Genomic DNA, 26,474 nt, shown 5'->3' on the forward strand with positions numbered 1-26,474 from the left:
TCAGGATGGCAGAAAAACAGCCAAGGAAGTAGGAGTGGAGAGTCTGAGATGGAGAAACCAAGTGATAAAATGATTTACAATAGTCAAAATCAGTGAAGAACTACAGAAATGTGAATAACCGATACGAAACAGCCAAAGGCAAATTAAAACCAACACCAAGTGTGATTAGCATCAGTAATAAATATACTTTAAAATCTTTTTATAATAGAGTATTCTTGTTTAGATCTGTCATTTCAGAAGAGAAATGAAGATTTTTAATCAAAATCAGTTTTCTGTTCTGATATTAAAAAAAAGTGCTATTTTCCAAGCCAACAGAAAGCCACGAACAAAAGAACAGTGAAAAACAGACATATTGTCCTCCATTTCTGCCTTTTCTGAAGTATTTAACCAGTCCCAAAGGATAACTACAGAACTGGAGATTCCAAGAACAGTGTTTGAGTGATTAGCCACAGAAACACTCTTGCAAAAAGGTTAAGAAATTGCAACCGCTTTCAGTAGTGAAGGGACAAAATAACAAGGCAAAAGTGGTAAGAAAAATCTCATGTTTCATTAACAGACATTAGTAAGATTCTTATATGGTAGAAAATTGGCTTACGACCTAAGTTCAAAACCATATGATTAATAGATACTATATAAAAAATAGGATAACTGCAATATTTTTCATATCTGTATACAGTATTCAACATTATTATTTTTAATCATGTAGCCAAAGCCTGAAAACCTCAAAATAGCCTATTTTTATCCCATTACTAGGTACATACAAACTCTAACAAGAAGGGCTGTCTGAAAAAAAAAACAAAAAAAAAAAAAAAAAAAAGACAACAACACAAGCCAATTTATATCTATTAGAAATAATCAAGAATGTTGAGGAGAAAAGATGTCACTTCTGTATTCTCACCTGGGTCACACATCATAACTGCTCCAAAGGTTAATCCCTCAGGGAAAACCAGAACAAAATACGAGGAGAACAGTTTCCTCCTTTAGATATTGTGAACACCAACACACAGGCACTGGCATACCAAGAACAGGAGAAAACGAAACTCAGAAAATGAACTCTTAGCCTTCAGAACTCTGATGAGGATTAGAGAAGCAACGTGTGACCAGCCATTACTGACAGACTTCCAACAGAGAGAGGAATAAAATTCTCTCCCATAGTTCAACTACTCTACCTGTTTATTTTGCTAATTGAATTTGTCTGTGGTTAACATGAGATGACGCTGCTCTCTTTGCATTTCATTCTTAGAAAAGGAACTACGCACAGGCAATATTCAAATGAGCAAATAAACAACACCCTTTATGAATGGGATCTGAAGTTTCTCACCCGAGTTCCTGTGTGACATTTATTATACAGCACTTTGCAAAGCGGACACGGCCAAGAGGAACTGCCTGTTTGGACAGAACTGAGCAGAAGGAGAACATGAAACAATTCTCTTCATTGTACAGTTGGTTTACTTATTTGATAACTGAGTAAAATGCAAAGATGCATCAGGGAAGACGTGTCAAGAACGTTTCTCCACAAATTAGGAGGAGAAAAAAGCTTTCTCAAGAGAGGCCATGGAATGCTAACATAATACATAATATCAAGTATCGATATTTACAACTTTTTTGAGGTTAGACTATAGAAATGGAGGGAAAAACTGAAACATGCATCAACTTCATAGCGTAGTGTGTACACAGCATGAAGCTGTTTATACAGCCTGAAAGCTGCCGAATATAAAACCTTTGCGGTTTATTACTGAAAACACAAGATGGTAACAGGGCAACCATAACACCTAAATATGCTGGAAAAAAGAAAAATTCTAACAGGAACCCCAAGCAGGAGAAATAAATTTGACATGTTAGTAGGTTGCAGCTCAAGTATGCTTATTTTCCTCTCTCTCAAGGGCACAAACTTAGAATTGAAATCAGTCAGCTTTCACACATCATCATCGATTTATCTAATTCAAAGTACTTTTTCAAAACACATCTCCCCTTGAGAGTATTAATTTTAGAACATGCCTGTAAATAAATCTGCTACACAAGTCCTACACTGCAGACTGTTCTCATTTTCTTGTGGTTGGTCAGTGCTGGTAGATGACAATGAAGTTCAGCTAATACGACGACAGCAACTCAGTGGGTTAATTAGTGTGCTGGCAGGATCCAGTGAGTCTCAGTTTACTATTTTATTATCCCCATCATACCACAAAGACAATTTCAACCAAAAACGTCATTAATTTTGGTCAATAAAACTCCCCCAACTCCACCTCTCCAAGAAAAAACAAAAACAAAACCACCACCCAAAAACATTTAATGAAATCGGTATTACCAGGAATCAAACTGATTACCAGTATGAGCACAGTTACAAACTGATCTGTAAGCAATAACTGTGAATTTACTTTGTCATAAACTCCTGCAGAGATTCTCGGTAATGTTTTTTTGTGGTCACTGGTGGTCTTGCCTGACTGAACAAGCGTGGGTGCTTGTGTGTTTTACTTCCTCTTTTAATAGAAATGCTGATCAAAATACAAAATAAAAGCTTTTTTCCCCCCTTTTTTTCTTTTTTCTTTTTTAATTTCACACTACTCTCAAGAAACATTGTTGCTTGCTTTCAGGTTGGACATGCTCTGATGGTTGGCATTATGAACTCAGTTTGCGTTATATGACAATCCCCTTAAGCACTGCAGTTCTTAGCTCACCAGCTCAGAGGCCTTATTTTTTTCAATAGCCCACACATAACCAAAGCACGCTTCTGTAATGTCACACGATTCATACACCCTCATTCTTTCATTTCTCCATTTTGATTACTCAAAAAAGGAAATACAGGTAAGAGCATATTTCCTATAATTAACATCATTAAGTCTTCAAATATGCCTAGATAACATTTTCCATTCATAATTTCAACACCTTCTGAAGATCTGACACCTGTGATTCTTTCAATTTTTACATAAACTAAAAATGTAAATGCAGCTCAAAATCTCACTCCATCCAGGTTCTTTTTTCTGCAAGACCCAAAGGCTACTATTTTCAATATGGGAGTGACAGGAATCACTGAGTCAGGCTTTTAGCAAATAACAGCACAAGAGGGGAAGAAAAACACATACCACAATCACAGACACAAAGTGTACTATTACTCATCACTCATCCATTTTAACTCCTTTGTGAGCCAACAGAAGGGCTGAAGTTGGCAAAAAACTGCTAGTCAAACATCCAGAAAGCACAACTCAGAGATCAGAAACCGTAATTGAATAAAACAAGATTAGAATGGAGGGAAGGAGAGGAGAAAGAATATCCAGACAGCCAAAGTTGTATCTAATCACCATTATTTGTCTTTTCAAGGCCAAATGCATAGTTTAAATAGAAATCTTGCTGTCTTTGAGACCTCACAGTTTCCATGTACCATTAACCGCATTGACACGACATTGTAGCCTGGAAATCACCTGTGCCATGTTCCACAATTAAAAAATATCTGGATAGTAAGAGAATACTGTTAACAATACCAGAAAGTAATTGGTTTTTAAAAAAGAGTACTTAAAAGCAGCATTCTGGAAGCTCGTATTTTTGAGTTAGAACGTTAATCTCCAGCTTCCAATGCACAATGGGTTTTTAATTTATCACAAAGTAGGAACTATTTGTCTAAAAACACCAGAATAATTTGACATAATAGTTTAAGTAACTGGATCAGGTTTTTTTCCTCATTGCTTTTATGAATGAGTGTGAGATTAAGAAGTATTTCTTGTCAAAGACAAATATTTAGCCAAGAGTTCAATGGTCGTGTCATTTCCTGCTCTTGCCACTAGTTCCATCCTTACAGCACCTCCCACTGTGCCAGCAAACATTTGCACGAGTGAAAAGCCTGATTAAGAAAATGACAGGAAAAAAAAAAGCATTATTTTGAGGGTGAATTTTTGCAGCCAGGTGAGTTCTCCTATTCAGTTCACTCCACAGACTCACAAACCGTGCTAACAGAGAAGAGGCCGTGCCCAGATACAGGAGGGGAGCACAGCAGCTGCTTGAGCAGCGCTGCTGAAATGTGAGCCCTGCAATCTGCTGCATACACACATCAGAGCCTCTCCATTCAGGAGCTGTATTCCTGTTCCCTGAATAGACAGCCTTGTAATAAGCATATGCTCCTGATATGAAAAGCTTACAGGAACACTATGTACACTGACTGCACCATTTTCAGCTTTGCTCAGAGATCATCTTCTGGCCAGTCTCTATGACATTTACTATCTTGAGGAAAAAAAAAAAACAACTGTACCTCATTCTCAGATGTGCATTTGCTGTAAACTCAACCTTGAAATAAAATCGTGCAGTTCTTTATCTTATGGCCAGACTTAAAAAAAAAAATAAATAAGTAAAAATAAAAAGCCATTTCAAAACTACTTTAGATACAAACAGACAACAGCTACCTGGCTCACAGCAGTGGATAACATTTCTACTGTATGTGAAAAAACATGTTGTATGTGCAGCTGCCTTAATGCACAAACCTCACAAAGGCGTTCTCTTGAGGTATTTGTATTCAAATCTACACTTGTTCAAGCTGACAGTTGAAACCACAGTAACATATTGAATTGCAAGTTTCAGGATGTTAAGAGGCAAAAAAGGTTTTTAACTGTGAGAAAAGATACTGGGATACACTAAATATGTTGCAGTTATCCACAAGTAGTGACTGAAAAATGACACAAGCATCAGAGCTGCTCTGTGCTGAGTTCAAGTCTGATCAGATCAGCACCCAAAACACCACTGCAATGAACCCAGTCAAACTGACATTATCATATAATGGAGTTTTTAAAGAAGAGCATCTATACTGGTTTAGTTCCAGGCCCTAAATTTAGCCCATCACTTAAGCTGGCAAGGTTCTTCCTATGTGAAGATTTCATAAAGATGCTGTACCACTGAGGATGGAGAGAAAGAACAAGAAGACACGCTCACTTTAGAGAGGCAGAATATCCTGTCTTAAAAAACAAGGACTTCATAAGTCAATAGCTTTAAGATGCCCCCCCCTCCCCCCTTTTTTTCCTTTTTGCAAAATATGTGTATACTTTTTTCTTTTTTTTAATTTACTTAACACATTACAAGGCAAAGAACAAACATAACTTAAAATCAAGCTTACCTTTTTAGGTAGCATATCTCCATCCTATATAATGTGATTTTTCAGTGCCTCAACTGCATATTCAGAACACATTCACCAAAACATTTTTATTGATAGAAATACAACTTGATTGCAAAATCAAACATGACAGTAATGTAACAAAGACAACTTAGCACAGTGTGTGCAGTCTCATCACTTCAAAATACTGAGGGTCAGACAAAATAAGGTCTTTCTGTTCTGGCACATTTGAAATATTTTCTATGTGCACACAGATAAAATTAATACATTTGGTAATTGCCTGCAGTTGTATGATGTAGGCATCCAAACAAATATATTTCAAGCATTCCCATATTGTCAAGTCACATACCTTGAAAGACTGCCACAAGAGCAAAAAAAACAATACATATGCATTACTATTTTCCTTTTCCTATTAATCTTAAATCCTGAGCCCTATACTCTATTAAACATTTCAAAATGCTGTATAATATTCAACATTTTTTGAGATTTAGCTAGCCAAGGTCCTGAGTAGCCTGATCCAAACGTGGAGCCAGCCCTATGATGAGCAGCAGATTGGATGAGATGTTTCTCAGAGGTTCCATCCAACCCACATTCATGCACGATTTTATAAACAGAAAGTGGGAACATTTTTACACACAGATGAATGCACAAACATACCTGCCCTTTTTGTAAATCTGTCTGTAGGTTGGCTAGGTATTTAGAACAAGTATGCATGTGAAGCAAGATCACAAACATCATGGAATGGCAGACCTACCTCAGTATGTTAAATACACATCAATTTTCATTTACGCACATGAAAACTACAGAAGGAAGTACTGCTTTATGCTCTAAATCAGAAGGCAAAGATCTTACACCTCTTACATCTATCTGAGTTCAGAAGCATCCTGTTTATCTGTTGAATCCTCAACTTAATGAAAACAGAAGCCTGGCTACCCAGAAATTGACTCCTGTAGTGATGAGCAATCACTCTGGAATTAGAGAGGGATGAAACAGGAATTGCTTCTGCTGTCAGAAAAGGGAGGAAGCAGGCTTGTCCTGAGCCAGGTAACCACTTGTACCACAAAAAAAAAAATTTACATCCACCATTCCTCTCTAAGTCACATTTCAATCACACATCTCAAACTGAAACTCTACCATTCATTCCTACGTTTGCAATTCCTCCTTTGATGTGCCTTCCTTTCTGCCATCCACTGACCAGTATTTTCAGCAGTGACTCATGAGAACGTGGTTAACATTACACACTGCTGAAACTCTTCTGGGTTGATTTAGAAACCCAGAAAATATGTCACCAGTAACAGACGTGGGACTTGAAACTCTCTTGAAAAAAAAAAAAAAAAAAGTATCACCACGTTTATGATGGTATTCCATCTTACAAAAACCTTTCTTACAGACAAGCAATCATGCCTTACAAAAGTTACACTTGGAATTCACTCTTGTTTTACTATAGGATAAAAAGAAAGAGAAACAACTTGTGTCTACTAAACCTGAGGAACTCAGAATAATTGCAGATTTCCTGCACTCCTTTTACATTCTTAAATAACGTGGTTGTGCTCCCTCGTGAACATTTGGTTGCATGATGAAGCCTCATACAGGTATTCAGAGCTGAAAAATTAAACAGCCATTCGAAACAGTAAGAACATAGCATACTGAAATGCTACCATGTTCTAGAGTAGCCTACTGGAGAGTCTCACATTCTAGTTCTCCTTCACCCCCTTCCATCCTCTCTGGTGTCTGCAGCTACCTACAAAACTGCTTATCTCACAGCTTAAAGACATTCACAAGAGCTGCTTGAAATAAATTTAACTCAAATGTTGTAGATCACCTTTCCTGATAAAGAAAAAACACATCAAGTTTTCATATAGCAGTAAACTATTTAGCTAAGAGCACAATAGTTGTTGCTTTAAAAGAAAAAAGACAACAAAACCAACAACTTCTGGCCAAGGCAAAATAATAAGATATGAGGTTAGCATGAAAATGAGTGTATTGTAAGTTCTTTGGCTAATGGTTTGAAATTTAAATTCCAACACAAAACCTGTTCTTATTTGGATAGAAGCTTCCTAGTTCTGTAGTTAGTCACATTTCAGAAAGGTTTAATAGAGCCACAGTCCTAAGAAAAGGAAACATGACAGTCAGTCCACATTATAAACACAAGAACGAACCTGTGTGTTTTACAGCTTTTTGTTTACCTTTCACTACAAATTCCTTTCTAGTACTTATGTTAGAAATCAATATGTGGCATTGCTAAGAGCCCAATTATTTTGCTTAATTATTCTACGTTTTAATTCCTCCATGTTCTCAATCCATTATTGGAGCAGCAGCGTGACCAATATTTAGTTCTTACATTTGAACACAATCTAGTTCAGCAATTCCCATAGACCCACAGCTGCAGAAAAACTGACTGTGCTGTTATTTGACAAAAACAGAGGCGTTGCTCTCTAACTGTCAGCAGGAGCAGATATCTCCTGTGTCAGACTCACTACTATGCAACCATTCTGCAAAATGTAATGGACAACACAAATGACAGTTAAATTCTGTAAGTTTCTGTTAATTGTGTCAACATGCATTATCTAGTACAGTAGCAGCTGTATCACACTACATTCAATACTATCAGAATAAACATCCTACCAGCATTTTACATAGCGAATGCATCTAAAAATATAATGCATTTGCAGCATTAGTTCACTTCCACTAGAGTGGCATGACAGAATTCTGACTGTTCTTTTTTAAAGCACAAGAACCAGGCTGGCAGGATGGAGATGGACAGAGCTCCTCATGCAAAGAGCTATTGCAGCAGCAGGCTCTTCTGCGGATGGTGTTGGCTTCAGAGGCAGACAAGTGATTATGCCAAAGGCCAAATCCTTTCCCCTTTTCCCAGTGGTGACACTGACAGGATACAATCTGAGAGCGATGAAGTCATTTAACTGACAACTCGTATCACCAGCCCCACTATCTTCCATGGGCCAAACTGCGTCACTTACACAAGTGACTGCGTAGGAGTCAGAACAGTGAAAGGCACAGAGCAAAGAGAACACAGACAAGAACATGGGAAATGGCACTTCCAATTGGAGGAAGCTCTAACAAATAATCCTTTCCAGTTTACTTACATGTTCTCTGTGAGCCATTTGACAAAAGATATATTAACAAGCCAAGTCAGAACGCTTATATTCAACACGTGAAAAATAAAAAGCATATTTAAGATGAGCAGCCTCTTATCACAAATGAAAAAGCTGAATGCCATTAGGGGAATTTCTCCATAGAAAGAGGCTGTTCTGATGGAAGTCAACGGAAAACCCGACTGGTTTGAATAATGATCACAACCCAAATAATTATGAAAGTGTGTGGTTTAAATGAAAAAAGAAAACTGAAGACTGGGAGTTTCTGCCCTTTTGACAGACATGCACTCAATACCATCACACTAATCTCACAATTTTTCAGTTAAGAACTTTCCAGATTACTCATATCTAACTGCAAAACTAATTCAGAACTCTACACTATTCAGTTGAACTTGTTACAAAAGGTACTCCATATTTAATTACTTTCTCTACAAAAGAGCAAATTAAGGTACACTGTAAGAGAGGCATAATAAAACGTGCTATGTGTCAGCCTCCATAATATCAAGAGCCAAACAACCAATCAAATTATTCCACGAAATGAACAGCGACATCTGATCTCAATTACTCAATTTTTAGAAGGAAATAACACAACACACTGCTTAGTCCATTATTTTCACCATCATTAATTGCATCAGTGACCTCTAAATATGCCTTCCATTATGTGCAATATTTCAAATTTGCTCCCAAGCAAAATCACTCAAAGAAAAGCATTCAGGCAGGAAATGTACTTCATGCTGCAACTGCTACTGGAAAGTTGTTTCTGTTTTAACCCTTGGAGTTTCAATAAATTCTGAGGAACCTTTTTGTTAATACAATATACAAGAAGTAACTGACATTGAGTAAGTCTGCAACGCACCTACTGGCATTACAGTCAATAATTGAACAGTACTGATGCCAAGAAAATTTGTACAGAACCTCACAGTTAAGTAAATCCACTCCACACGCTTTATTAACATTAAGGTAACACAACAGAACTTTAGGCAATTAAAGTTTAATTAGTTGTTCAACAAATTACATGGGATTTCATACAAGAACTTACAGTCATTCTTTGTAACTCACAAAACCCTCACAGCAAAACCAAAAAGGACCAAGAACTGCCCCAAAGTCTTTATTCAAGCGCTTGATTTTCTTCTTGCTGGTTACCCTGAAAAGTAACACAATAATAATGATTACAGTGGGACATTCAAATACCAAAATATGAAATGTCTGCATTATTTCAACAAGCATTACCAGCACGTTCTCCTAATAATTTCTAACTCTGAAGCAACAGAAAATTATAATCAGTCTGTTTGTGCTTTTGCACAGGCAGCAGATACAATAAGAACATCTTACACTTCTGATGCATGTGGTTTCACTACAGCAAAATACAGATCAACATTAAGCATTACAACAAAATAAACCATTAAGTGCATTACGTCTCAGACTAATCACCTAATCTTCTGGAAGGAAAAAGCAAACGTGCAGTGGTGCTTTAAGTTTTATCAGTGAAAGAATCACAGATTGTGGTTCATCTTTTCTTCTTATTATGTTATTAAAAAACCATGAACACTGAAATCCAAAAATAGAACACGCAGAGTTTTTACTTCAATTAAGACTGGTTGTTGCTCTTTGGCCACGCTTAGAGAGGATCAAAGTGCAGACCAGTCTTCCTCACCCAACTGCTGCTGCATTTTTAGTATTTATTTTGTATTTGTGTTACTTGCTAACACTTTTAAACAAAAAAACAAAAAAACAAAAAAACAAACAAAAAAAAACAAACAAAAAAAAACCCCAAACTTTGTTTCCTAAAGAATCAAGGCAAGAAGTTTCGCTGCTTATCAAATCCCAAGAAGCCATCTCTAACGTGAGAACATCTCAGCAATTTAAGTCCAGGTAAAGGTGCTTTTTAATATCTGGTGCTCAAATACTGTGGAAGAAATCCCAAATCCCTGCCCCTGCTTCCTTTAAAAAAAAAAAAAATAACAAAAGAACAAAATGCCTATTCAACTACTTTGACTTAACCTTCAATATTGTCAGAGTACATTACAAATACTAGAAAACAAACAAGAAGCACTGATAGCTTACTATCTGCTTGATGGTTTGGGACTTTTCACATGAAAAAACAGAAAATAATTTGAATGCTTGGTTAGTACCCTCACTTATAAAGGTGGAAGTTAATAACAGAAGCAGCATTAAAGATGATCTCCACATTCAGGAAGCTAACTGGACATGTTCAGTAATGCTTCCTTTCGGTGACATCCTGTCAACAACGTGGCTGAAGCTATTTCTATATATTCTTTTCTTCCTGCTTTCTTTCACCATTTCAACTCTTCTTAACAGCCAGAACTCAAGAAGCCACACCACTATACTTGGCAAGAATCTCAAAACCCCAGTCTCCCAGCTGCTTGACTCTCTTCACTGTTTCTCCATCAACTCAATTCTCTTCAACAAGAGCAAGCTCTGAAAGCAAACACCACAGGGCAAGACTCCAAAAACAAGACAGAAACCAAACATTGATACCACTAAAGAAACAGATGAATGAGGTGTTTTTCCTCCATTATATTTGGTACTTGCAGTTCCTCAACAATGTTTTCAGCCAGCCTACCTGACTAGGTAGTAAATGGCCTAGAATAAAACAGCTGCTTTATGATTATTAAGATATAATTTCTCAATAAAGCACCTTCAACAAGACCTTGCTGCAGAAACAACACTGCGTATGGTTCTTCTGGCCCTTCTATAATCACATGTATTAAAAAGACATGCTCAGTAACTTCTGAAGCAATAATATCAACAGAAAAACACAGCACTCCAATGCCTGAAAAGCAGTAGCTATCATCTTCATCTCCACCCTTTAACAGGAAGCGTAGCACCACACCTTTACAAACAACGGATTTTTAAAGGGTTTTGTGTTTTGGGTTTGTTTTTTCCCCATTTAACACCATTCCTTTTCAGAGGGAAACCCACTGTTTTCTGAAACAACTAAGAATCTTGCACATCTATCTGAAGCCATGGAGTTGCACCTTACTTCTAAGGCTCAAGTTCAGCTATTAACATGGCTTTATGCAAATGACTTAATCATCATATGAATTTCCCACAGCTACAAAGAACCCCCCAGTCCCGTTATCACTGTACCTCAGCAATACACTATAAACAAAAAAAAACAAAAATATGTGGTGTTCACAGATTGGAACACAGCTGCTGTACTCACAGACAGACTACACAACTACTTCTCCACTTCAGGTAGGTTAATCTTCCACCAAACAACTCCTTGTTCTTAAACTGTTGTCTTTCTTTATACAACACTGCATACCTGCCTGATCATTTGTCCATGCAATCAGCACGAATTCAAACATCCCCTTCCCGCCCCCAAACAACTTCTCTAATTATTGCTCACATCTAGAAGAGGGTAAAAATAAGCAATCAATTAAGAACAATCTCTGTCTCACCTGTAGGAAGTCAGTCCCAGGAATTAAAGTATTGCAGCACTCCAACCTAAAACTGTACTGTCCTAGGAAAGTGCTGTTTTGAAGAATTAACTTGAAATTTTCAGCTTCATCAGCGCTGCTGTTTGTTTTCTCCTGACCCAGCTGCCAGTAATTCTTCTGAGCCAGTGAATTACTTCCAGAAGCCCAACACGTTCACCTACTAAAATTTAAAGTTAAAACAATTAGGGACACACAAACACACACACCAAAACAAAAAAAAAACCAAAACAAAAATAGTGAAAAAACAAAATTGAGACAAACGCACTCCACACATTACATACTTCATGTTAGTGAAGGGTTTGGACACACCATGCAATGCCAATGTCCTAGGACCTCAGTGTGCCCCTGCACATATTAAAAGACAAATTTGTAAAACATCTGATAACTAAGACAAGGAGAAAATTATGATTATTCAGTAACACTTGTGGATAACTGAAACCTAAATAGATAGTAAACAACAAGCATACCTACTTGAGGCTCCTCTGATCTCTCAACTGTGAATGCCTCAGTTACTGGTGACACTGCAGTAAAAGACATCAGTAGTCGACTGATGGCGTGTTGCCTCCTTGAGCACAGCACTACTTCTAAGTAGGTTTATGCATCACTTCGTATGTATTATCACTCAAACAGTCAACAAAGAAACATTTTTCCTTTCTAAAATGTTAAACCATACATGTGTCTGTACACTGCATGACTGAAAACCTTGTTATTTACTAATGCAGCCAATATTTCACACGTATCAGCTACTTTCTTGTTCCATTCACAGACTTCAGGAAGACAAGTCAGTGAACAAGAAGTTTGCTGTGTATACTGTAAGAAACAGCTCTTCCAAAAACTCCCCCAGATGCTTCCCTCACAGTGACTGAATGATCATCCCCTTTCAGGTAAGGAAACAGAGCATGAATTGAATGATGCGAGCTTTTGATAAGCTAAATTAAAAGTGATAATAAAAGTCAATACAAAACATTTTCAAATGTAAAACATGCAAAAAGAACCCCGTGGTATCACTAACGTGTTATCTGTCTCCACTGATGAGCAATGAGGTGGCATCTCTCGCTCCTCTTTCACAGTGACAATGCTGAAGTCTCCATGTTCAGAACAAGCAGCCTCTTTAGGCAACCGGTCACCATCATCATACCTGCAAACCCAACCCAAAATTCTAATTTCAATGTATTGTTCTGTGAAGATGTTTTGTTTTCTCTAGACTACCATTACATATTTAACAATACAAACAAGAAATTGAACAGAAAAGCTTCTAGAAATGATAGCCAAATTATACACTTGAGCATACAGCTGATTTTATTTTCTCATTCCTTATATATTCCCATCTCAGCTGCAACCTTTTGAGTACTATCAAGAAAATTATTTCATTTGCCCCCTTCACATATAAAGAGAGTACACTACTAACGTTCCGTCAGCTGCTATTAAGCAAGCACTGTCTGACAACGTTCTTTCTTCTTTCACAGTGATTCTTCTCACACCCCCAGAGAGGGGACAGATGGGAGCTTTTGTCAGCGGGTCATAGCTGTCATACCTAGAAACAAAACACAGCTGATGTGGATGCCAGGAATTTACATGGTATTATTAAACAGAAGAGCATGTTGACAGTCTACTCACAAGTCCAATAAAAACCCAGCGACATCTGCATCATTTCTGAAATCCAGTTTTTCCTTCAGCGTCAGCCATCGGTCGATATGATTTCCAACATAAACCCTGGTTTTCCCTCTCCTCCTATCAAGACTTTGTTTTCTCTTTTTCTTTTCCAAGAAAGACAACACTGGGGGTCTTCCACACCTCTTCGTTGGCAGCGACATCGTAAGCCTAGCAATAAAGAACAGATCGCTTAGGGAGAAAGGTTATACCTTAACACTGAGAGCCACGGCGGCAGAAGCTGCTCCCAAACATGGGACACGCTTCACTTCTACGAAATTAAGGCCCCAAAACTCTGCGATCAACTCACGAGCTGCGGCGCCCGTCCCTCCCCAGGCTCCTCCCACCCCGCCCCGCGACCGCAGCCCCCGCCGCTCTCTGAGCGATGCTTGCAGTAGTGCCGCAGCGCGGGGCCCTCCGCAGCCCGGTCTCCCGCCGTCCCCGAGGGGAACCACCGCCCTCGCGGCCCCAGCCAGCCTCCCACCTGTCCGCTTCCCACCTGCCCTCGCCGCGAGGTGCTTCCCCTCCTCCCAGGGAAGCAGCCCGCCCGCGCACAGCCCGCCGCAGAAGCGCAACTCCCGCCGGAGGTAAACAAGGGACACGTGACCGGCGCTGCGCGCACTGATGACGTACGGCTCCGCTGCGATGAGGCGCGTCGCGTGCTGATGACGTACCGCCCCGCTGTGATGGCGCGCGGGGAGCCGCGCGTGCTGATGACGTACCGCCCGCTGTGAGGGGCGCTTTGGGATGCGTGCTGGAGTAGCGGTTCTAAGCCTTAAAAATCCCTTTTGAAACGTTAAAATGCGCGGTTAATTACAGATTCTCCTCCTCGCAGCAGCATTTAAAGACGCTGAGGTTAGAAGCGGTATCTGTAAGGTACCAGCGCTGACAGCAATCGCGCAGTCCTGAGCTGGAAGGGACCCGGGGGGATCGAGTCCGACTCCCTGCCCCACACGGAACCGCCCCAAAGCACGCAGAAGGCGCTTCCCGTCCTGTACACCTACGAGGGATCGCTTTTAATTTGGCTCCAGTGACGGTTTTGTACTGGTTGGGGTTTCCATGACTGGTAACCAACCACACGACAGCCCTGTCACACGGCATCAGCGTTACCACAGCTGAGCAGATGGTGATCTGGAACAGTCAGCACTCACTGGCACAACACAGCTTTAAACATTCGCTGCGTAAGTCCAGAACGAGGGTCACACTGCGCTTCTGCCATGCAACAATTCCCAGCATGAATTGCAGGACACCTCGTGAGCAGCCAGACTCAGGAGCAAAGCCAGGACCGTCCCCTCTGCTGCCTGTTTGACTTTCGCACTGAAAGGGAAATGCTACATAAATCCCACTAAAAGCAAAATGAAACCAATTCCATTTGAAAATTGATTTAGAATCAGAACCCATTTGGAAGACAAGATTTGAAAGCCATGCTGTCACAATGTATGATGTCAGATATCCTATCGGTTTCTTAGTGCTGCCATACACTTCTGCTTACACATACATTCTTAAATGTCTCAGAAGACAAACCACTTTTATTAGAAATATTTATGGGTGATTTTACCTAAAGAATGAAAGGACAATCACACCTGCTGATTTTATTTTTCTACTGTCAATTTTGATGGTTAACGTAAGTTAAAGAAGTTAGCTCAAAAAGGAAGAGACGACTGAAGACTGTGTAGCAACATTTATTTGATTGCTGCAACTGCTAAGAAACGTGACCCAAATAACATTTTTGTTCTTCTTTTGTCCAATATTTAGATAACTTGAAAAAAATATGTTTAAACTTCTCATTGTCTTTTATCATTTACAACAGAATCTCAGCAGGTTTATTTCAGTGTGCAAGTTAATTGCAAATTATAATCTGTAAAAGAATTCTTGTAGCATAATTACAGCAGTCAGCTGAGCAATGCTCGCCTGGAAATCTCAGAATACCTGAGCTGAGGAGTTAACAGCACCCTCAGCTCAGCTCCTTCTGGGCCTCTTCTTCTTTTTAAACACTCTAACTAGATAAAGAATGAGTATTTACTGCACCAATACAATATTTACACATTTTTTTTTATTACTGATGCATCACCTGTTGGATGGACAGAGCAAAAGTGGGCAGGAGTGAAGTCTGCAGGTAGCTGTGTGGGAAACACACCGGTCTGGCAGATAGCTCAGCAGTAGTGCTGTTTGTGCAGGGTGTGTTGAATTCACACACTGGGGTAGATGGGAAGGGCCTCCAGGTATTTACAGAACGTCTGAGAAGTGTGAGCTGAACCAGGGCTGAGCAGATGTCAGTGCCAGAGCCCAGAGACAGCAGGAGAGAGAAAGGACAGGGATAAAACCTGAGAGAATTACATTCAGACAGGCACTGCCCTGTGGTAATGCTATAATCTGAGCCCCGAGGCAAGGCCCGAAAGGGCCAGAAACCCACAGCACTCCTCTTGTTGGGAGTCGTTTCTCTGCAGCAGGTTTTACAGGCGTTATTGCAATCCTCGTGCCTGTGCTGAAGGGAACTTCTGGACTAAGCTGTGTAACCCTGAGGCCTCAGGGTCTCAGCTTGAAGAGAACAACACAGAGCAGAATGCAGGAGGTGCTCCAGGCACCTTCACTCAGGGTTCCTCAGCCCTGTGCCTTCAGGGTCAGTGGGTGCCGTGTGGGGAGCACAGCAGCGTGTGAGTGAGGCAGGGCGAGCTGCAAGGCTCTGAGAGCTGAGAAGGGCCGGCATGGCTCGGGCTGGAGGGGCCGCACATCCAGCCGTGCCCTGCCGTGGCGGGCTGCCTCTTAACAGCTCAGGCTGCCCAGGTACCTGGTAGAGTCAGGGCAGAAGTAGAAAAAGAAAAAAATATGGAACGCTTCACGAATTTGCGTGTCATCCTTGCGCAGGGGCCATGCTAATCTTCTCTGTATCGTTCCAATTTTAGTATATGTGCTGCCGAAGCGAGCACGACCTACTCTACCGTCTCAGCGGTATTTATAGCCCAGATCACTGACCTCTTATAGGATCGGGTGAGCCCGCGGTGAGGCAAGCACAAAGTGTGTGCTAGGGCACACAGACAGCGCACGGCACTGGCAGAGGTGCGGGGCAGCGTGCGAGGCAGCTTACGGGGAGCGGACCTGAGGGGGCAAATCTCCCCTAGTGAGCACCGCGCTATGCAAATATGCGCGCAGCACTGTGGGGCGGCGGGAGGGGCGGGCTGCCCGCTGGTGTGCGGGCTCGGCGGCCGCGTCTGGGTTCGTTTCTTTAGTTTTGGTAGGACTTTAAGGCCAGCAGCGCTCGCTTCTTCGGAGTCGGCGCTGTCTCTGCGGTAGTACATCAGGAGTTTGTACTTGGTTATCCGCAGCGATATCCCGGTGCTTTCAGTCTCGCGTCGTTTCGCCAGGTGTCTGCACAGCGCACGCAGCAGCTGTTGCGGCGCTCAATTCGTGGGGGAGCTGCGCGGCAGCGGGGGGCTGGGGAGGGGGGGGTCGGGTTTATGCGGCAGCGGCTGTAGTTGAGGCGTGGGGTGGCGGGACGGGCGCTGTTCTAAGTGCCGCCATGAAAGGCGTGTAACGAGGAGCAGAGTGGCGCAGCGGAAGCGTGCTGGGCCCATAACCCAGAGGTCGATGGATCGAAACCATCCTCTGCTAGCCTTAATTTTCGCTCTGGGGCGAACAGCCATATTAGCACGAGCGGCATTCGTGCTGAGCTGCGTTACCGGGCACAGCCGGGCCGCTCTGTGGGTCGGGTCGGTGTGTGGTCGGTCTGTAGTGCTGACGCGCGATGCGCTCGGTGCGATGGCGACAGAGCGTGCTGGGGCTCCTTTTATTCCAGCCCGGCGCAGTGCTTCAGTCCTGCAGTTTGTGTGGTTTGCCTGTCCCATCCGCTTCATGGCTCCCAGTCACCTTCTGTGGGTCAGTTCACGCCTGTGGTTGTGATACTGGTACGTGCATCTTCTCAACCAAAGAAAGCAGACAAACGATGCGTGAAAGCAAAACGGGCCTACAGATACGAAGTGAAAGTGAGTGCAGTAGTGTTGCAAGTCTCCGTTCAGGCTGTGTTTGTATTGGCAGTGACGCGAGAGAGGGCTTAGTGGTTTTGTTTAATGTTAAGGGGCTTCTGAAAGGGCATTGTTTTCACTGCTGTGATGCGTTGCGATAAAGGAACAGTGGGATTTGTCATGCGGACTGCAAGGGAAAACGAGAAGAGAGCCAAGGGGCTCCTTGATGTCTGACTCCCTCAACAGGAGTGCCTGGGAGACCGCTTCTGAGCGGTTCCATGGTGTAATGGTTAGCACTCTGGACTCTGAATCCAGCGATCCGAGTTCAAATCTCGGTGGAACCTGAGATTTTGTCCGGGAGGACATTTGGTGAGCGGCCGCCATCGTGGGGAAGTTGGGCGAATGGTTCGTTGGCTTTTGGAGTGCTGTGAGTTACTGACCTGTGCTGCCGAAATCAGGCGTAAAGCGGAAGAGTTTTCCCTTTTTTTTCTTCTGTTTTTTTTTTTTTGCGGGTATTTTTTGCATCTAAGTTACTGCATCGCTACGTGCCTTATCTGTGTAATTTCAGACCTGCTGCAGTGTGCTGAAATGTAACTAGTTCCTTTCTGTGCGATGAGCAACCCGTGTGAAAGCAGCAACTCGGTGCCAGCAGAACACGAGGCCGCCTGCTGAGCTCCGCAGCCCCTCCTGCTGTTCGTTTCACCTGTTTGAAAGCAGCAGTTTTCCTGCGCTGTTTCTCCCGGCAACCTCTGCCGCGTCCTGCAGTTAACAGTTCAGCTGTCGTCATCCTGTGTCGGACATCGAATGGAGCAGAGAGGCAGAAGGCGAGCGGTTGGGCTGCCATCAACGCTCTGTTCAGCGGTCGGTCATGGTGGGGAGTTTTACTGCTGAGCTTCGGTGGTAATTTATTATGCAGCACAGCAGAGCCGAGTGCCACCGTGCGGTTCTATGGTGTAATGGTTAGCACTCTGGACTTTGAATCCAGCGATCCGAGTTCAAATCTCGGTAGAACCTGGTGAAGAGGGGTCACTTTTTCACGGCGGCGCAGAGATGACTGAAGGAGGAGCGCGTCCGAGGAGCCCTGAAAGCGCTGAGAGCCCGGGGGGGGGGGGGGGGGAGCCTTTCCGTGGTGGCACCGGCAGTGCTGCTCTGTGTGTCTGAAAGGGGGCGATGCAAGATGCGCACTTTTGACAACACGAACAAGGGAGATTTTAATTTCCAAATAGTTCTCACCCAAACTTAATCAGGGCTTTCATTATTTTGCTAATTCGGTGCGTCTGGCTGTAGCCTCGCGTTGTACTCTGTGCAACTTCAGTAGTTTTACCTCTGCTTTGCTGCCACAAACCTTATTTACTTCTAAGTGCCTAAGGATGGCTCAATTTCCCAGTACCTCCTCAGCAGCTGTCCCTGCTTGCTTACATACGGGATTCAGCCCTGCTCTGTTCCGTTCTGAAGATCAGCTCAACCCTCTTTTACTTCCAGGTAACTATCCACTCCCTTACTGTCCATTGGAGAAATGCAGACCGCCTCCACAGCTAGCCCTTACTTTATGGAACTCAGAATCCTGCTTCAGAGAATTAATGAAAATGTTTGCAAAATTAATTACATCTTTGCCTGCCCTGCCGATGCACAACATCTCAAACTAACGTTGCACGCTGTAGCAGCACCCTGTTCTTTCAGCAGGGATTGATCCTGCTATCCCAAGGTAGATCTCTTTACTGCTCCTTGCGTGCTGGTGTTTTAAATGAGTGCTACATATAGCAGACTTCAGTGCAACCATCCAGCAGCGCAGACTTGCCCTACCAGCACCATCCTTCCCAGCTGAGAGCACTTCAGAGCCACTGGGTGCTCCTCTGCCTTCCAGTGATGCACTGTGTGTAGTCATAGAGAACACGTTACCATTTCCAGCTGCTGCCCAGAAACTTGTTCCCTTCAGAGCACAGCTGGAAGTGTCTCTGTAATCCCCAGCACTCATAAAGAGCTGATGCAGTGTTGCTGTTACAGCCGCATTCATATAAATTCAATCATTGTAGATCAGAACAAAGAGCACTTAAAGTCAAGTCCAATTTTACATGGAATGAGACGTGAGTTCATGATCCAGTATCAAGATTTATTAGGACGATTCATGGTCATGCTCCATTTGAACACAAAGCACTGCGGTTTCAGTAACTGAACATTATTATCCAGATGTAATCCAGTGGAGACCGCTACATACAAACATGTTTGTCACTCTGTTTCTCTCCCTCTTCTTTACCTGCAGTGGATAAACCAACACAAGGCTCTGTGGCTCAGGCAAACTCACTGGAAAAGGCAGAGCAAAATTACTTTACAACCCCTAGGAGCATTCTCAGCACCAGGTACTGCGTAGCCCAAGGTACCTATTGCTCAATGTGTTCAAGTCAGTTATACCTTAAGGCAGCTTCCAAATTAAAATTTAGCATTTCCAGTTACCCTCCCCCCATCCCTTCATTGTACTCCTTTCTAAAAATCACCTGGAGGCAGATCTCTCAGCACAACATTCAACTGAGAAGTACAGCACTACGGCTGCCACCAACTGTTCCCTCACTGCTGAAAAGCAGCAGCAATGAAGATTATTATTATTTACCAAAAAAATGATCAGATCTAAGTGATGCTGTAGCTTCAGAAACTGTAGCTAAAACTATGTATTGTCAGCAATGACAGACATGGCAAACGTGGACTTAACAGCCAGAATCGAGTCTCAGGCAAGTATTCCACTATAGGCAAAGCTGCAACAAGGCTGTCTAATATATGTTAAAATCTCACTGAAAGAAGGTAAAAGGACAAAGGCTAATTAATGTTAAAAGGTCATTAAAATAAAGCCCAACTGGCACATTAAAGAAGAGTTCTAAAAATTTAAAATCAGTTTTACTCCAAGTCTTACAACACAAAAAGGACAAGTCTCAGACACATCACTGTTATACATTCCAACTCGCCACTAGAAGCTGTGCAGCTCAACACCTCTGTCGCCTTCAAAAGGCTGCAGGAGACATTTGCTACTGGGTCTGTACACTGCTATCTCAGTGCATTACAACACGAAGTAGAGGGAAGAAACGGGGTGGATTCAACTGAAAAGGGTTGGCTTTTGGTTGTGCTGAGCCACGTGCTCGCTTTGCAGAGCAGCGCAGCCAGGCTCACTGCAGGCACTGCGCTGCTCCTGGGGTCACAGCAGGGCGGCAGGCAGAGAACAGGGGCAGCAGTGGCCCAGGTTGTGCAAACAATCCAAGGGTACCTTTTCAGAATTGAAAGGCAGCGCTTTTGAAATTTAATGACGGTTTCATCAGAAAAGCAAACAACGCTATCGTACCATTTTGTCCAGTACACGCACATAAAAAATAAGCACACTATACAAAGATGGAAGCAATATAATTTAAACATGGCATCAAGCTATAAACCATATATACATAGAAACGTATGCCTGTACAAACAGAACGAGACCACTTTGTTACAAGTTATTTCTTTCTAGGGAAGTTCTTGGAGGAAATCATGACGGAAAGAAAAGGAGACTGAATGGGTGAGGTGTTGCTTCCAGAAGCAGGCTGTTCAGACTTCTATGCAACACCACCATCTGGCCTCAGCATTTATGGAGATTTTGGCTATGCCTGGGTCTTCCCATGCTTCTGGACTCCCTTCCTGTACAGAGGTAGATTTCTGTAGATGTCCTGATATTGCACCACATAAGAATAAGGTTTTTATTGAAACAAGGAACAACTTACAAAGGCTGATTTACTGGAATAATCTCATTGTGTGCCTTCAGATAGAGCAGTAATCCAATTCACGTGCATTGGAAAAAACATCCCTCCAAGTGAGACGTTCTATTTAGTTGGAGATCCAACTAAAACATCAGTTCTGTTAACAGCTTCACATTCAGCTCTCTCGGCATCAGGGGAACTCAGGACTCTGTGCTTGAGCCTCTGTTCTGCCACTGCAAACACCTGCACTGCCTTTACTGATGCCTTTATCACATCCACTGCGTTCAAGTCAAATGCTGATTGCAAACAGACACAGGTTTTTGCAGTACTGGAAGTGATGCACAGAAGCAGCTGCACAGCTAGGACATTTGCAAGATGCATTCAAACGCTTCCTGAAACAACTGAAAAAAGCTGAGCTGTATTTTCAGACTAGAAAACAATCTGAAACTTTGCTAGCTAAAAATAATAATAATCCATTAATCAAGAACAAATTTGATGCTATTAGGATAATCTGCAGATGTTTGGCAATAGGTTGATGTTCAAGATTATGGTGGACAGAACAACTCTGATCTCTGTGAAGCTGCAGAAGTGTTTGCACACAGATACGACTTTAAGACGTTTGCTAAATAAAAAGCATACCAAAAATGGCACACCTGAAAAATAAGGACACCAAAATTAATGACGCCAGTGCAGAACAATTTGACCTCACAAGCACTGCTAAGTAGTTTTCCAGAAGCACTCCATGAAGTTACTCTCACAGAAGTCCATCGTGGAGATAAATTAAAAGGAATAATATGGTTCTGTGTAGTGAAAGATGAGATGGAAGTGCTGTAAATCTGGCTCAGCAGATCTAACAAAGCTGTTGTGCACATGCTCACATGGCAGCACATCTGCACATTTTGCTTCCATAAAGAACTGCAGGTAAGCAGCATCATTCTTTCTAGCTGCAAGTTTATAAGAAAGCTTAAGAGGAATAGTTCTTTCTGTACCAACCAATTTGCAAGTATTTTTATGTGAAGGATTGCATTACAACCACTTAACATTAATTTCTCGTGTTCAGTCTATATGAAGTATCTTGTTCCCTACAAAAGGTTTTACCAGTAAGGAACAGTGACTAGTTTGGAACTGAAAAGCATTTGCTCAAATACAGACAGAAGGCATGTATAAATTCCTTACATCTCTCCATATACACACTTGTCCAAGTTGCGGAGTTATTTTAACAAGACGACAAGTAAATCCCAAGTTAATAACAATTGGAATAATATAGTAATTCATGATGACTGTTCCCCCAAGAAGAAAACTGCACACTGTGGAGTAGGAGAAGGTGATGTCGCCTGCAAAAAAATCAATTTGTGAAGCAGTGGGAACCCTCAATCTGGAGTATCTCAGCATTGCACTCCCTGCACCTGGCAGAAAGTGCTCGTGTACCTTGCAAGATCACATTCTTGAATGAAGAAATCCATTATACACAGGAGACAACAAGCAGTAAGAGCTTACAGACAATGGCAGGAACCCAGCAGGAGCCAGGGCTCTTGGAGACTTCTGGTTTTGTTTGCAAAAAGCAATGGTTCTTCATGGCAAACGATCCACAATTTGGAAAGCATCTCATCTGTACACTTGGCTAGTGCATAGCGTCTGCAATTGCATAGAATGTTTCCAGTGCTCAATCTGTAACTAATTTAAGCAAATATTTGGGAAGATTGATTTGTTACCATTTGATATCTAAGTTGCTTGCTGTTTGATTTACTGCACTGTATTTGGTGTGCAAAGCTTCCTGGACCTTCCTGGAATCCATGCCTTCCAGCCAGTCCTGGTACATCTTTTGTACGTACGCGTTGGCTTCTGGAAGTCTGACAGGTATTGCAGCATAGACATCCTCCATCTGGCTAAGCAGTGCTTTATCTGGTTTTCCATCTTCAGTTTGTGTCTGGCCTTTTCCATTTAGGCACCCTTATAAAATAAAAAAAAAAAGGAGTAAGGCACAACAGTGATGAGGGTTTGATATGAGATTTGAATTTTTTTTTCCATACTGCTCTACAGAAAGTAGCTTGAATTTCTATATACTTCATGTGAGTTCAATATCAACATCTTGATGAAGTCTCCACATCACTCTTTCCCTGCCTCCTCTGTGGCTTTATGATCTTAATTATGTGCCTTGTCTTTTCTTGCCCTTGACAACCACTGTTTCAGAGTATTCCCTCTGAAGTTTTAAATAATCACAGGAGAAGCCATGTTGTCTTTTATTTATAGATCAGAAGAGAGCAAATAATGTTATGGTTAATTTTAGAAAATCCAATCAATTTCTCAGCCAATCCTGTACGTGTATAATTGGTGTTCTGGACTATTTACTAAGTATTGAGCATTTTAGGTTATTGAGAAGAGAATTAAGGAATGAAACGAAGTGCCTGGCTGTCAGACAAGCTTTCTTTGAGATCCGAGCTGTGTGTGCAATGCCTGTGGATCCGTGAGCATCCTTACCTCCTGGGCAGGCGAGGACTTCTACAAAATGGTATAAAAACTTTCCTTTCTTCAACTTCAGAACCATGTTTTGGATATTCCGAAAGCCATAAGCTGCTGCAAAACGCAGCACTGTCTCACCATCCTTTTCAAGGGTAACTTCCTGAAAGTCTTTGTTCCTATGAAGATACGAAGGTTTTCAAAGCCCTACGTTACCAAAGGGATGATCCAGCTGTCAGCTCGTATTCAGATGCTTGAGAGAGCAGAATAAGGATAACAAAAAATGCAAACTTCCAGTTTCTACACTGAGTGAAACAGAAGTTGCAGTGGAATTTTCAGGACAACAGTAGTAGATAGAAACTTATAAGAACTACTAAGTTATTAATACAACAGAATCTAAAAAACAACTATTTTACAGCAGCAAATTTATGTATTTATAATACATTAAGCTCCCACCAATGAGAGAGTAAGGTTACAATAAGGGTTCACTGTGTGTTAGCTAGCCCATCCTGGCTAACAAGGACACAAGCTTGCTTACTTTAATGCTCTGTAGGTGATTTCTTTGACATCCATGCCAAAAAGCTCCTTTGCAGCATGTTTAAAGATGTGCTCCAGGTACCCATCAGATCTCTTCCCATCATGCCTTACCACATCGCCCTCCTTTATCTCTCCAAACCTTAGGAAACAATAAAGAGATCAACTCCAACATTTCATTCCTTCTCTTTGAGGTGGTAGCATGTTTTTTTCCTTCTCTTCTTACCAACCCCAAAAAAGGGTTTTAGAACAGAGACTGAGAACATATCTGAACTATCAGGGATGTGGTAAAACTAGTTTCAGGAAGGAATGTTCCACTTCACATTAATAGAGTTTTACATTTACATTGAATACGAGCAAAAGTTTTGTTACTTGCCATCAAAATAAGGAAGCAATCCACAACAAAGCTACTTACAAAGTATCTACAGCTACTTCAGTCACATCTTTCATAGACACATTTTTCTGCTCCATTATTTGGACAATTTCACCTGTAGAAAAATGCAGGGCGTTTTACTTTCAGTGCAAAGCAAAATGCAGATGCTGTGCTTCTGTTTAAGAGCTCTACACCCCACGTGCTTACAGTCACATTCTCCAGTTCTTAATAGTCAGTTACCTCCAATAACTGAGGAGCCTGACACTTCCAGCCCTGAAGGAAAGGGCCTTCAGCTTCCCCCAGACTTTGCAAAATGCTACCTAGCTTTTCTGTAGGGTCAAGTCTGGCTAACAGGAGAATGCTAAAGCAGCCTTGAAAGAAAAACAAATGAACAACAACAAAAATACCAATCACAAAGCCTGTATAAATGCTATTCTAGCACAGGAGATTTGGGAATGTCTTTAGAAATAATAAAGGCTTAACCTGATGTTAGAACACAATCAACTTCTTGGGAGTTGTACAAGGCAGTGTAGAAGTCCTCCCTCAAGGCTTCCAGTTTTTTGTCATAACAAGGTGCCACAACTACATGGAAGATTTTTTCTGGAGACAAATTCTGCAGAAAAGAGAGCTTGTGTTAATTCCATGAAGAACAAAAGAAAGCTTGAAGGATGCCAAGCTAAAAATAACACCCAACTAATATTAGACATCAGTCCCTAGCAATAAGTTCGAGGGCTGCAGCACAGAGAGATTGAGTAGCTTGCCAGAACTTGGAAGTGTCAGCAACAAGTCAGTGTTCTGTCTGAAACTTCTACTTATTCCTTCACACCACAGAACGTGCAGCTTTTGTAGCTGTTGACTGCATTAAAGATGAGCGCAAATTAAGATTTCTATTTCAGAATTCTATTTTCTACCTCTGTCACTCATTCTCTTCCATATTCAAGTTCACCAACGTTTCTGTATCTGTGCAGAAATAGCAATACTTTTCTATATAACCTGGAATATGGGTAAGTGTACAATATGTAAAAGGAATAGCAACCTTTTTTTCAACATAAAAAGTTGAAAAAATAAAAGGACACAGGATTTGTGTCCAGGACAATTCCAGGACACAGTGCTTTCCACTGACCATGCACAACCCAGCAATTTCTACAGCGCTCTCCTCTACTCCCGTTTCAGCTGCTGCAGAACTACACAGGCAGCATTTTACAAGGATCTCTTTATCTACCCCAGATTTAATTTAGCCATAATATCTAAATCCACATTCCAGTGGCAGCACAAGGATTACTGCCAGCTCACACTGCAGCACATTAAATAAGAGTCTTTGTACATTCTTCATATCACGGACCCTCACACGGCAGTGGAGCAGCATTTATTCTCCAAGTGAAAGAAAATTCAGAAGATTCTGTAACACTTTAGAGGACACCAAGCTCTATGTTTCTATATTAAAACATTCTAGCCCATCTGTTCAATAGCATAAAGGTAAAAACAAAGCAGAATTACTAACCTGCTGCCTGGCAAAATAGCCCTTTACCAGGGAGCCCATGATCTGCTGTGGAGACTTTGCAGTGCAAATGTGGGGGGTCACGAGGTTGGTAAGAACCCTTTCTGCATACCGGATCCAACCTAGAGCAGCAGCAAGGCACCATTAGAGAATTAGGTGACACGTAAGCATGGCAAGGTGACATTAATAGAACTTCACAGCAGGGAGAACATTTCCACCTTGAAAATGAAGTCTGCATAGGCTGGAGGCTCCACTTTCGGACCTACCAGAAACCTCAAGGCTCTGTTAGGAATGCTTTACAACTGGCTATCAATAATCCACTGTGGCATTAACTCGAGACCCAGAAACCTCTGTGAATTGCATGACCTATGAAATTCTTTCTAATGCATAGATTTAACAGAGCAGAAGGAACAAGATCCCAGCTAATGAAGACTAAGTTGACTTCCTAGATTTCAGCCCTTGGATCAGCAGATACTCCAACAAGTGCACTCTGTTCAGCAGCTTAACTGTAACTCTCCATTTCCTGAGATTTAATATCTGCACTCCTAGTCTGCTTTGTCTAGAACAGAAGTCACATGAAAGCATGACCACAAGATGAATATGGATTAAGCCTATTTAAAAAAAAAA

At 41.7% G+C, this 26,474-nt stretch overlaps 1 protein-coding gene, 1 long non-coding RNA gene and 4 other non-coding genes across 6 annotated transcripts in view; 4 read left to right on the plus strand and 2 right to left on the minus strand.

Moving 5' to 3' along the window:
- Nucleotides 1–16,136: 16,136 nt before the first annotated feature.
- LOC122168275 lies at nucleotides 16,137–16,243 on the minus strand. Its single transcript, XR_006171225.1, has one exon. It is a non-coding gene; the product is annotated as a U6 spliceosomal RNA (small nuclear RNA).
- A 259-nt stretch (nucleotides 16,244–16,502) lies between these two features.
- Nucleotides 16,503–17,749, plus strand: LOC122168146. The gene is made up of 2 exons (XR_006171196.1): nucleotides 16,503–16,678; nucleotides 17,110–17,749. It is a non-coding gene; the product is annotated as an uncharacterized LOC122168146 (long non-coding RNA).
- TRNAM-CAU lies at nucleotides 16,854–16,925 on the plus strand. Its single transcript has one exon. It is a non-coding gene; the product is annotated as a tRNA-Met (tRNA).
- TRNAQ-CUG lies at nucleotides 17,548–17,619 on the plus strand. Its single transcript has one exon. It is a non-coding gene; the product is annotated as a tRNA-Gln (tRNA).
- Nucleotides 17,750–18,217: 468 nt separating the features above from the next.
- On the plus strand, nucleotides 18,218–18,289 carry TRNAQ-UUG. The gene has a single exon. It is a non-coding gene; the product is annotated as a tRNA-Gln (tRNA).
- Nucleotides 18,290–19,364: 1,075 nt separating this feature from the next.
- NARF (nuclear prelamin A recognition factor) overlaps nucleotides 19,365–26,474 on the minus strand; it is a 15,349-nt gene continuing 8,239 nt past the window's right edge. Inside the window, exons 7-12 of the mRNA XM_042833222.1 lie at nucleotides 25,851–25,969; nucleotides 24,833–24,962; nucleotides 24,392–24,464; nucleotides 23,981–24,118; nucleotides 23,464–23,621; nucleotides 19,365–22,935 (exon numbers count right to left, since the gene is read on the minus strand). Coding sequence (XP_042689156.1) covers nucleotides 22,694–22,935; nucleotides 23,464–23,621; nucleotides 23,981–24,118; nucleotides 24,392–24,464; nucleotides 24,833–24,962; nucleotides 25,851–25,969 — 860 coding nt within the window. The 3' untranslated portion in view covers nucleotides 19,365–22,693. The remainder of the gene's footprint in view (nucleotides 22,936–23,463; nucleotides 23,622–23,980; nucleotides 24,119–24,391; nucleotides 24,465–24,832; nucleotides 24,963–25,850; nucleotides 25,970–26,474) is intronic.

The sequence above is a fragment of the Centrocercus urophasianus genome, unplaced genomic scaffold (assembly GCF_019232065.1).
Source record: "Centrocercus urophasianus isolate 14NV4802_14NV808 unplaced genomic scaffold, USGS_Curo_1.0 seq_41, whole genome shotgun sequence".
NCBI lineage: Eukaryota > Metazoa > Chordata > Aves > Galliformes > Phasianidae > Centrocercus > Centrocercus urophasianus.